At 39.5% G+C, this 12,825-nt stretch overlaps 1 protein-coding gene across 1 annotated transcript in view; it reads right to left on the bottom strand.

Moving 5' to 3' along the window:
- The window catches only part of Adamtsl3 (ADAMTS like 3), a 191,076-nt gene that overhangs the window by 55,530 nt on the left and 122,721 nt on the right, over window positions 1-12,825 (bottom strand). The window contains exons 16-17 of the mRNA XM_059269120.1: window positions 7,921-8,113; window positions 7,634-7,813 (exon numbers count right to left, since the gene is read on the bottom strand). Coding sequence (XP_059125103.1) covers window positions 7,634-7,813; window positions 7,921-8,113 — 373 coding nt within the window. The remainder of the gene's footprint in view (window positions 1-7,633; window positions 7,814-7,920; window positions 8,114-12,825) is intronic.

The following is a 12,825-nucleotide window of genomic DNA, read 5'->3' on the forward strand; positions in this document are numbered from 1 at the left end:
GCAAAGCAGACTAATACAGAAAAACTCCATTAAAGAATGACCCAAACTGCTACATACAAAATAACAGCAATAATCATCTAAGGTAATGAAGTTTTAATCTAAAACTTTAATGGAATTTATTAAGTGTATTAGGAAAAAACTGAATAAAATTACAGGATCTGTTGATGGTTTGGTTTTTTTTTTAAAAAAACCATAATTAATTTCAGAAGGAATACTCTGAAGTTATTACAGAAGATTAAAGAAACATGAAACTTGAATCGTTATTTTAATGGCATATTTGACTTAAGAGACTATCTAGGGCCTTCTGCTAAGCAAGGCAAGAAAGTAAGCCCCCTTCCATTCCTCTAACACTCCTTTCCAATTCCCAGTTAGCTCCCATTACGTCATCACGATGACGTCAAGACTTGCAGTCTTTACAGTCTGTTCTGCACTATCAATGGCTAGTTGGCTTGTTTTAATTTTATATTTAAAGAATTTACCATTTACTTTCCTTTTTTAAAAATAATGAAGGTGGTGTTGGAGAGATGGCTCAGGGGTTAAGAGCACTAGCTGCTCTTCCAGAGGTCCTGAGTTCAATTCCCAGCACTCATATGATGGTTCACAATCATCTGTAATAACATCTGGTGCCCTCTTCTGGTATGAAGGCATACATTGTAAGCAGAACACTGTATACATAATTAATAAGTAAATCTTTTAAAAAAGAAAAGAAAAGAACTGGTATAATGGTCTTCTTTTAAAAAAATGAAGGTGAATGAATGATCTTTTTGGTCCTCTGGGTTCATCACGAAGGCATATTAGATGGTTCTCTGACCTATTCCTGTTGCCTGTCTACTATGCAGAGAATACTCTGTCAACCTTCTGTTCCTCAAATCCTGCTCCGTTGTCCTCTTGTGCTGAATGCTCATGGCCAAATGTGGGACCCAATAGGGGCTTTTGTCATTGCTCTACTATTCTTTTCTGCTCTTAGACCTATGGGCTCTTCAGCTAAGTTAGCACCTGGGCAGCTGTTCTCCACATTGTATTTCGTTAGCACATGATAGTCCATGATTTGCTATAAACTTTTTTTAAAGGAATGTTTAAATGGTTCCATTTTATCTCAATATGTTCCTGTTCCTTTAGTTTCGTTCTTCTTAACAAACACTGCTGAGGCATTATGCTTGCTTGCCTCCCATACCCATCAGTGCTCCTAAAGAGCAACATCCATCTTGCTTGGTGGCTCTTTTCCAAATCATTTCACACCATCTATTCCAGCCTGTGTATCACTTCTCTAATCACAATAACTTATTTTATTGTTATTGCTTGTGAAGCAACCTTTGGTTCTGTTTGGTTTTTTTTTTTTTTTTTTTGGTTTTTCGAGACAGGGTTTCTTTGTGTAGCTTTGCGCCTTTCCTGGAACTCGCTTTGGAGACCAGGCTGGCCTCGAACTCACAGAGATCCACCTGGCTCTGCCTCCCAAGTGCTGGGATTAAAGGCGTGCGCCACCACCGCCCGGCTTCTGTTTGGTTTTTGTTTATTTTTTGAACTTTATTATGTTTTGTACAATTTTTATTGCATATGCTTATTATTAATGCATATATAAAATGATTAATATATGCGCATAAAGTTTCAAAATATAGACATCCCTTTTAGAGCTGAGTCCTCTAAAGTCTCTCATTCCCAGCACATTGTGCAGGTATGGGTCTCTGTGTTAGTTCCCATCTACTGCAAGAAGAAGCTTCTCTGATAAGGGTTGAGTGAGGCAATGACCTATGGATATAACAATACATTGTTTTGTTGCTATGTTCCTTTAGCAGAATAATAGTAATAGCTGAATAATAGTTGTAGCCAGGCAGTGGTGGCACACACCCTTAATCCCAGCACTTGGGAGGCAGAGGCAAGTGGATCTCTATGAGTTTGAGGCCAGCCTGGTCTACAAAGTGAGTTCCAGGAAAGCCAGGGCTACACAGAGAAAGCCTGTCTCGAAAAAAAAAGAAAGAAGATAAAAACAAAATAATAGTAGGTTTTTCCCTAAAGCCCATGACCTACCTAGTCCCAAGTTCTTGTCCACCTTAGAAGTGTCAAGTATAGGCTTCATCTCGTAGAGTGGGCCTTAAATCTGAAGCAAAGTGGTTGGTTAGTTACTCTCATAAGGCTTGTTCTGCTATTGCGCCAGTATAACTTGCTGGCACGTCTCTGTTGTAACGCACAGGGTTTGTGGTTGGGTGATATCGATGCTTACTTTTCTTCTTCAGCAGCATGCAAGGCATCTTCCAACACCACGAATGCTAGTCGGGAGGGGTGAGGCTTCCAGCTGGGTACCAGCTCAATCGCTCCATGTTCGATGACAGTCAGTTATGTCTTTAGCAGTAGGGCTTATCATCAGGTTATGGAGAATAACTAATAGCCTTGGCAACAACCTGTGATGCTTGGGGAGTAGGTCTATGGGACCCCTTTGGCACTGAAGGTTTTATGTGTTGACATAACATGTCTAGTTGGCATTATATGGTGATTCCATTTGAATTGATTTCATATATGTATCAGATAGCATACACAAAATGAACTCCTTGGGGTTTTAGGGACTTTTTGTTTTTTAACTTGTTTTTTTTTTTTTAAGTTTGTTTTGAATTTGGGGAGGGTTGAGAGAGAGAACATGAAGTTAGGTGGGTAGGGAGGTGGGTAAGATCTGGGAAGAGTAGCGGGGGAAATAATATGTTCAAAATACATTGTATAAAATTTTTAAATGCAAAATAAGCCAACAGCAATTCAAAACAGGCTTTATTTTTGTCCTTGCCTCATCTTAACAGCTCCTTTTGTTTTTCCGCCTCTTTCTATTCTCTTCCAACCACCATAAAAATCTCAGACCTCACGTTTCAGCCTTTTTCCCCCTTCTTTGGGAATACAGAACCTGCTTGCCACTTTCTCTGGGGAGTACTTTGATCAGTTGCTTGTGTGACCTGCTTTAGATGCTTTCCCTGCACCCTGAGTCTTTCTACTTCAAATTATCCTGGTAGCTTGGAGGCACAAACCCCACGCTGGTGCTCTGAAAGCATCCCTCTGCTGGTGAACAGAGCAAACTGCGAGGATGAGCGAACACATTTCACGAGGCTTGTCTTCAAGACCCTGTCATCAAATCTGTTGTTTCCTTTACCCACACCTCTGTTCGAACTGACAGCATCTGAATGGTTGCTGGGACCAGGGACAGAGGTTTTAAACTATGTGATGCATTGTAATAATCCAGTTATTGCTGCCTCCATTTCTCCCTTCACCCCACTTCACCTTTGGCATCCTTCCTTCAGGAAGAGGCAAATCAATGTGGTTTCTCCTCCCACTCCTGCTCACCCACAGTACTGAAAGGACAGTTTCTGCTGCTCTCAGGGACAGCACCTGGTCCTCAACCCAACATCTCTCTAATCAAAGAACTCTGAACAGGCCTTTGAGGTTGTCCGAGCTTACTCGTGTGGAAATCTGTATCCCTCTTGGTGCTCAAGGAAATATTTGTCATCACTAAACATTCCTTCTCACTTTGATGCAGATTTTTATGGTGTTTGGCAAGTGTGTTTCATAACTTAGAGTTGGGGTTGCAGCCATTTCATTGTTCACTGAAGAGTGTCTCTTTCATATATTCTCTTTGTGGTTTGTCCTTGTTGAATTCCAAAGGAGAGGTATGAAAATTTTAAATGCCATTATTTTCATGTTAGCAGAAAATAAACAACTAAAATTTCCATATAATAAATACAAACAACTTTTTATTAAATACCATCGAACCAATTTTGTTCATATAACACGGTGGTTAAAAAACTATCAAGCCGGGCAGTGGTGGCACACGCCTTTAATCCTACCACTCAGGAGGCAGAGCCAGGCAGATCTCTGTGAGTTCGAGGCCAGGCTGGTCTACAGAACAAGATCCAGGACAGGTACCAAATCTACACAGAGAAACCCTGTCTTGAAAAACCAAAAAAAAAAAAAAGAAAAAGAAAAAAAAACTTATCAATCTTTTTTTCTGAGGCATCTTTAATGATGGGGGTAAGTTTGACCTTCTCTTCATTTTGTATAGCAGGATCATTTGCAAATCCTTTTTCTGGGTAGAAGACTTAGAGAATGTTCAGTACTGTGGGAGAGGTGACATAACCTGTGCCCTCAATTGTCACACACAAGGCCTCAACCTGAAACTTCTGTGATTTCACTGTAGATGTCTGACAGATTCCTAAAGAATACCTTGTGGCAACAAAGTGCCCTAAATTCTTGCATCTGGGAAAATATTTGTCTAAGTCCTTCCCACCTGAAGGTCAGTTGGGCAGGGTATAAAATCTGTCACTCACATTTTTATTCCTTTAGGATCTTAATTATGTTACTCTATTGTTTTCCAGTACAAAGTAGTATTGTTGGAGTATATGAGGCTAGTATGATCTTCTTTCTCTAATAAGCAGCTTGATCCTCTTGTCCAGGTGCAAAACCACTTCTTTATCTTTCAAATGCAGTCATTTTAGGAAGATGTGTTGTGATAATGATCGTTTTCAGTGTTTGTCATTACACCAGGTTTCCTAGGTGTAGTGAGTACTCTCTCAATGGGCAATTTAAGTCTTTTGTTCTATTCTATTCTTAGATGATTCTCTGTCTTGGGACTTTGCATTTATTAGATTATTTTCTCTCTACTTTTTATATCTATCATTTTCACTTGAATCATTTTTATTTTTGCTTGATTTTTGCACACCTCTGTAATTACATTATCTAAGTCTAGTCGGTTCTGAGTCCTTTCTAGTTTAGAATAAATTTTGAAAAACAAAACAAAAGAAACTCTCCCTTAGTTTTTCAGTTCTTTCCTGCACCCCATTAACTAACTTTTTGCAACACTCTTTTATCATGTTCTATAGATTTTATATTTTCATTTGTTTCTATAGTTTTCTTAGTTTCTTTCAGCTCATTTTGTAGTATTAAGATATATTTTCATGTGCTTCAAGGCCAAAGTTTTTATTATGCTGCTGTGCACGGGTACTATTACCTTGTCATGATCTTTGCAGTGTGCTGATGTTCCCACATAAATTAATCGTTAGCTCTCTGTGCTTTTAGAGAACAGGAGTGTGAGGTAATAGAGTATTTCAGAATATTTATCATCTTCATGGTGAGAACTCCCTCTTCTGCTTCCTGGTGCTAAAATGTAGTCTACAGTTTAGCCACAGTTTTGAGGTTTGTGTCCCTGGACGCTATCAAGGAAATGAACATTCTCTTCTCCCTCATCCCATGTCACCCTCCTTTCTGTGAGTTTCCAGGACATTCTCTGAGGATTTGTGGGAGGCCTGTGTGGTCATTCTTCACTCACACCCTTCTCGTGTGTTCACTGATTGGCCTCCACTCACTTTATTCAGAATTCTAATCAGAGTGGGGTCACTCCTTTGTCTGGGGATGTGTTGTTGGTTTCCCTGTCCAATGGCTCATGGCCCTGCTTCTTCTCTTCCTTCTCAGCATCTAGTTTGTGGTTTCTGCTATTGTGTCTGGTTTGATCTTTGCCCCTGTGTCACTTATATGACAATTACCCGTGTCCCTTTCCCTTTGCAATCCTAATTGTTTTATTTTTATTTCATGGTCTTTTTTTTTAAATGAGGGATTAGAAGATATTAGACAATAGTGCTGCTGCCATAATTTTGCTTCTTTGAAAACCTATTAATGATTTAAAAGGAGCTGTTGACAAAATACATTTAGATGTCAGGGTATCTGTCATCTTGGACTGCAGCTACCACTTAGAGGTTGATGAGTCCTACATTCACAACTTTGGCACAAATCTCACCTAGGCTGCAATTCTTTATCAAGACCTAGACAGACCCTCAAGCTGTTCATGTTTCAAAATGAAATCCATTTTCTTTTCCTCTTACATCACCTTCTGAATATGTTTTTCTTTCTCTAGCTAACTTTATAATCAGCTCCACACAATCCATTAACTTCTTAGGACAGAGCTATAAAACTTCCCTCTTTTTTGCTCATTCACTGTCAAGTTAATGTCGAATGTGTCTGTTACATCAACAAAGTCTCTTTCAAAACTATACTTAAAACATTTTTATTAATTTGTTGACAGTCTCATACAATGTATTGTGATCACATTCACACTTAATCCTCCCATTAACGCCTCCTAGCTCCAGAGGACAATTTGTAAGACTGTCATTTAGTATTTCACTTGACTCGTGCTGTTTACATAGACATTTCCAGTTGTGCTAGTTTTAAGTGTGCACAAGATATACAGGGAATTATCTAAGTGAATCATTTCTTATCAACGAGAAAAACATTGTCTACTATTTTCTACACTGACAGCTTCCTTATCTGCCAGTCATCTGAATCCAACCTCTACCTTCTATGGCTTCTCTGTCTCCCATGTCTTCTTGCTCTAACACATGATCAAGGCTGCCAGTTTGTCTTAGCTTCTGAATATTCAAATGTTTCTGCCATACTTTTGAGGATGGTGGGGATACACAAGAATAACCTAAATCTTCTCCCATCTGGTTACATCCTTGGCTTTCCATCTCACCTCCCACCGCTTCCATCATGAGTCCTGTTCTCAAGTCCCAGGAGACTCATAAACTCAAAAGTCACACACTATCTGGAATACCCTTTGATCATTACCACAGAGATTGCCCTCATTTCTTCAAACTCAGTATTAAAACCACATCCTCTAAAACCGTTCCCAGCACTGAAGAAGGAACAGAGGCTTCCACACTTCCCACAGTTATGCATGTATGGCACCTATGTTGGGCTCCCCCTACATGAATATGAGTCTTATTTCATCTACCTGCCTTCTTAAAGTGTGAATTCATTTAAAACTGTTCTTGGTGTCTCTGATTCCTGGTGCCTCTAGCAATCAATACAGTAGTGTTCAGTAAATGTCCGTTGTTTAAGTGACCAAGCATGTAAGGCTATGAAATAGGACTATTGAATTTAGAATGAGCAATTGTAAGTTAATACTTGTCATATTATAAAGAGTTAATAACATGTGGGGTCAATGACAGCCTATCCATTGGATAACACTGATAGAATGATCTGGATCCAGAATCATCTATTTCCTTGGCTCCACCAAATACCAATTATAAAGGTAAAGATTAAAAATGTGAAAGAAACACCCAACCAAGTTTCTTGGACTTTGTAATAAAGAATCAAGAAGTTGGGGGCAGGGTGAGAGACTCGCATTGGTTAAGAGGGCATACTGCTCTTGCTGAGGACCCAAGTTCCATTCCCAGCACCCATGTTAGGTGGCTCACTGATGCCTGTAACTCCAGCCCAGGGATATCTCTCTCACACACACACACACACACACACACACACACACACACACACACATGCTTAAAAATTTTTTAAATATTTGAAAATGTTTTGAAATAAAGAATCCAAAAATTGAAACATCTGAGGGCAAGTCCATTTTAACTATAAGCTGTGTGCATGTGAGGGACACAAACACACACCTAGAGAGACAGAGCAAGTGAGTGAGCAAGAAGGAGAATGTGAGCAGGAGGACATCTTCCATGTACTCACCAGGTTCACAACCGGCTTCTGAGTGGCCATGCCCTGGCTTTATGCCAGTTTTTCACTAGTGCTGGTCGGAACCTCTTTGGGAAATATTTAGCAGCTGAAACAAAGGAGGAGCAGAGAGGAAGGGGTTAAGAATGGCTCTTACCTTTGACCAGTCTCCAGCAGTCAGCTGTGGAGGGCAGTCTGTTCTGGCACAGGACTTATGAGAAGATGCCTTGGGTCCTTGGCACAATTCATCCGACAAATTCAGAAAGCTCCCATCTGTTAACAGCTGTCGACAGGTGACTCTCCGGTTCTGGGTTCCCCCACCACATGTCCTGGAACACTAAGAAAAGAGACTGTGAAGCAGTGGCCTCACTTTCTGTTAATGCAAAGCAGGGCTCCCGCCATTGCCATAAGCAGAATGGGACATGGTTTGCCAGGCTTCTGTACCTGCTGCCACTCTTCAATATGCCAGCTAGGAGGGCAATCAAACTGATTGCATGCTCGTAAGGCATGAGGCTTTTCATCTCTGCATTCCTCCAGAGGGGCTGGAGATTCCTCAGGATGTAGGCAGTATACATCTCGGGTCTGGATTCCAACGCCGCAGGTAGCTGAGCAGGGTCCCCAAGAGCCCGTGTGCCATCTGTACCAAAAGCCAGGTGAGGAAAAAGGCAAAAGCGACTGGGAAAAGGTGAAGCTTCAAATGAGGCAAAACACGACAAGCACACAAGCTCCTCTCTGGACTGCTAGAAAAGCAGTTCTCAACCTGTGGGTCGCAGCCCTTCGGGAGTCGCATATCAAATATCCTGCATGTCAGATATTTATGGTACAATTTGTAACAGCAGAAAAATTACAGTTATGAAGAACCAACAAAATGATGTTTTGATGGAGGGGGTGTCACCACAACATGGGGAACTGTAACGGTATTAGGAAGGTTGAGAACCACTGCTCTAGATCGGATAACTCTGTACAGGCTCCACACTGTGGCATCTCCCAGAATATATGTGATTGAAACACAACATTTAAAGGGAAGAAATGCCAGGGAAGCAGTTAAAGAGCTCATTTGTTTGGGAAGATCCTGAGTGACAGGGAGCAAAATGCTTCCCCCGTCCTGCCCTGCCACCGCCATTCATCAAAAATAAAACCTTGATGCGGTTTTGAGTCCTGAGGCAAAGATGATTTATAGAGGCCCCAAAAAAGGTTTTAAATGCTTACAAACACACTTCAGGAAATCTTCAGGGCACCTGGATTCGTTATTTGTAATATCCTTGAGAAAAATTCCTTTCTGTTAGGACTGGATTTGCAGCATATATATAAAGTGATTCCTTTCTAATAAGATCTTGGAAAAAAACAAGTTTCCTTGTGAAACAGCTGGAAAAATGAAAACTACAGCAGCTGCATTAAATTCATATTTCCAAGTCACTTCAGCAAAGACTCTTGCAGTGTACACCCTCACCCGGAGAGCTTATATGCCCCATTTCCCAAAGTGCTGGGGAACGCCATTTTTAAAAGTATTTGCCCATCTGATTAGTGAAATGTTGTATATTATGGTTGTATTTACTTGTAGACATTTGATTTTTAGGGAACATGAATTCTTTACTAGTTACCACGGAGCTACAGCAGGAGCAAACCATTTAAAATGCTTAAGATGTATGTTAAAAAAATATGCTGGTTCCAGGGTGTTTTGTAAGGCAAGAAAGAAAAATAATGAACTTCATAAAGTGAAATAAAATCATATTTAGCAGTGAGGTACAAACCTATGATGCAGCAGCTAGTCATCAAATGCTAAAGTGGACATAGAGTAATTATATACAGTACAGTGTGTGTGTGTGTGTGTGTGTGTGTGTGTGTGTGTGTGTGTGATTATATTATTAAACCAAAAGCTTTTCATACAACCAGTTAAGCACACAACCACTGAGGTCTGAGTAACAGCATTTCTGTTTTTTGTATTTTTCTGCCTTTTATTACATTCATTCATCATATAGGCATTCATTACCAGAGAAGAACAAGTTCACTCAAAAAACATATATATTTAAATGCAACTTTCAACTTTCTCATTTCTCTTTTTCTGTAACAAACATGTTTACTTTTCTAGGGGAAAATGAAAAAAAAAAGCAGTAGTACTTGTGATACGATACGAAGAACAAACGTTTTATTAGTGAAAGGAAGTTTGCTAGTTCAGAACTAACATCCCAAGCATAACAGTAGAATAAGAAGCAGGTTGGAATGTCCATGTGTTAAAGGTTCAGTCCCCAGCCTGCCACTGCTCTCAGGTTGTGGAACCTTTAAGGGGTGGGGGTCAGTGGGAAGCTTTAGGTCACTGGGGGCATGTCTTTGGAGGGGTGGGACTCCAGTCCCTTGTCTTCTCTGTCTTTTGCCATGAGGTGCCTGGGCTTCTTCTACCAAATCCTCCCAGCATGATGCACTGAGCCACTACAGGCACCTATGAGCAGAGTGCCCATCGGTGGGGACTGACACCTTCCAGACTGTCAAACAAATCAAAGGTCTCCCTTTATCAATCAGTTGCCTCTGGTATTTGTTAAAGTGTTGGAAAGTTTACTAACATAATGGACATGTAACATGAACTGCTAGGTATAGGAAATAATTATTTCTATTTAATGATTTATTTGAAAATATCTTTGAAATAGATTTCTAGAAAACAGCAAAATGTTTGTTCAAGGACAAGACTCTATTAGCTTAGTTATCCATGGAATTCCTACAAAGTTTCAAGGAATTTGTCAATCCCATTTGATGTTTAGTTCTCCAAAGTAAAAAATAGAATTGAAATATTTTAATGAATATTATGAAGTTCGAAAAAATATCTTGGGCACAGAGACTATATAGAAAGAAAAGAATTTGACATTTGAATATATATTCTAAGTCCTGGATAAAAGTGGAAATCACAACTGCATAGAAACATCTTAGTGAAGATATCTGTGTTCCACGAAGATTGACATGTTGAAGCACTGTCTTCCAATAGGATGAGGTTTGAGATGAGGCTTTTCAGGAGTAATTAGAGTGAGAATAGGTATAGGGTACCTTTCTCCCTACCGTCTGCAGACATAGGGAGAAATCAGGGGTCAAAAGGCCAGGCAGAGAATGCTCTCCATAAGCCAGACCCTACGGGCTTTTGCCTTTCACTGTTTAGCCAACGGGAAAACAAAGTTCTAGTGTTTAAGTCAGCCTCACAATGGTAGTTTGTTCTTACAACCTGAGATCACTAATAGAGCTAGTTTTCTGACCAAACTAGAAGTAAATTAGACAAGACCTAAATATTTTGAAAGTATGCAGTAATCTTCTAAATTACCCATGAGCATGTATGAATTCACATAGAGAAAAATGTCTGGAAAATTATATATAAAAGTATTAATAGAAGGAATTGTAGTTAGTGTTTTAAAATGCATATTAATAAAAAATAAAAAGTCAAAACTTGTAGGAGACACCTAAAACTGATTAGAAGAAATTCAATAGCCTTAAACACATACTTGAAGAATAAAGATTGACTTTAATAATCTTAGTTTCTACTTCAAGAGGTTAAAAAAAAGCAATTAAAGTGAAAAGTAGAAGAAAGGAGAGATAGATGATAGATAGATGATAGATAGATAGATGATAGATAGATAGATAGATAGATAGATAGATAGATAGATAGATAGATAGATAGACAGATAGGTAGAAGCACAGAAATAGTAGAAATGAATAAGCTGGAAGATAAAAACATCAGTTTTTTCAAAAGTCTAATCAAATTAACAAGTCTTTGAGAAAGTCTAAAGCAAAAGCACAAATCACTGATGTCAGGAATTTAAAAGACAATCTTGAAAAGTGAAGTCATTAAAATGAATGTAAGTTTATAGTAAAAACTGTCAATAGATTTGAAAATTACAACCTCCTGCATCAGTATTCCAAATGCTGGGTGAGATCCCAGATACACACCACCATGGCATGATTGTCTGTTTTATGGTTGTCAAAAGGGGCCTTCCTTCTCACAAGAAAAGTTTATCCTTTCAGAGACAAAACCAATACATCTTAGTTTATGGGATGCATAGTTAGTTTCCATAATTTGCTTTTTCACTAAAGTAGATGCTGGCTTTGCATGGGTTCTCCACTTTATTCCTTATCTTCATTTTGTCCTAGGGCTTATCAACTTGATAGGCAAAACCTATTATGTCAAGAAGTCTATGTTGCTGGGCCTGACAACTGCATGCACCCACGCAAGCTCAAACTTTAACACTGGATTCCTATTCTAGATTCTACGTTAGCTTTTTTTTTTTTTTTTTTTTTTTTTTAATCTCAGGCTTTCCTTTCCTCCTTACAAGCCTAGTCTATGTTTCAAATTGTTCTGCATACTTAAAGGGATTTTGCTTTGTTTTTGTAGCCCAGGCTGGCCTCAAACTCACAATCCCCTCCACTTAGTCTCCTAAGAGCTGCAATTACAAGTGTGAATCCTCATGGCCATCTCAGACCTCCACTGTAAAATTCTGCCTCCGTGATGTCTCAGGTCATGGACAAATGTAAGCAAGGTCTTTGCCACGAGGCCACGGAATCCTCACTCCCATTTGAAACTTCAAGGGCATAGTCTTTAGAGTTTCAGTGGTTTGAGTTCATGGTCTTTGGCACTATTGCTTCTGGAATGGTGGTAAGGAAGAGCATCAGGTCAGCAGGGGTACATGCATAGTAGAAGTTGCTTGCTCACAGTAGACAGGAAGTGATGAGTGCTACCATTTCTTCCTGTAACATCCCTATTTCACTGACTCTTTGTTTCTAGTATTTTTATTGTTTCTTTGTTACACTCACCCATTCTTACTCCATTTCTGTCTATTTCTGTTTCACAATTTCTAGCTATCTCTATGGGTAATATTAATTAATTTCTATCTCCAAAGATGCTAGTAGCCTCAGTCTTTTTCAGCTTTTGTGTGTGTGTTTTAATTTCACCTGGAGTAAGTTCATCTTCCAAATGATGAATCTGTTGACTATTTTCATTACTATTAGATGTCTGTCTTCTTGCGCTTTGGAATTTGCACTCTCAGGTGCAATCTGAAGGAAGTAGAGAGTCTCTATTTCTCTTTCTCTCTCTCCCTCTCTCCTACCCGTCTCCCTCCCCTTCCTTTTTTCCTTTCTCTGTCAAGTAGGAACTGAACTCTCTTTTGCTGTAACTACCTCAGAGCTTCTCGGCTGCAAAGTGGCTCTGTGGGGCAGCTTTCTCGTCGCATCCGACTCTACTCTCCTTTGCAAGCACGTGCAGCTGTCTTCACAGGTGTGCTGTTAGTAGACCGTTTTAATCCCCCCCCCCCCACCTTCATAGCAGTTCTATCAGTGGTCTGTATTTGGAGCAAACCAATGCTACTTTAACTGGAAGTT

Source organism: Peromyscus eremicus, chromosome 1 (assembly GCF_949786415.1).
Source record: "Peromyscus eremicus chromosome 1, PerEre_H2_v1, whole genome shotgun sequence".
NCBI classification, from domain to species: domain Eukaryota; kingdom Metazoa; phylum Chordata; class Mammalia; order Rodentia; family Cricetidae; genus Peromyscus; species Peromyscus eremicus.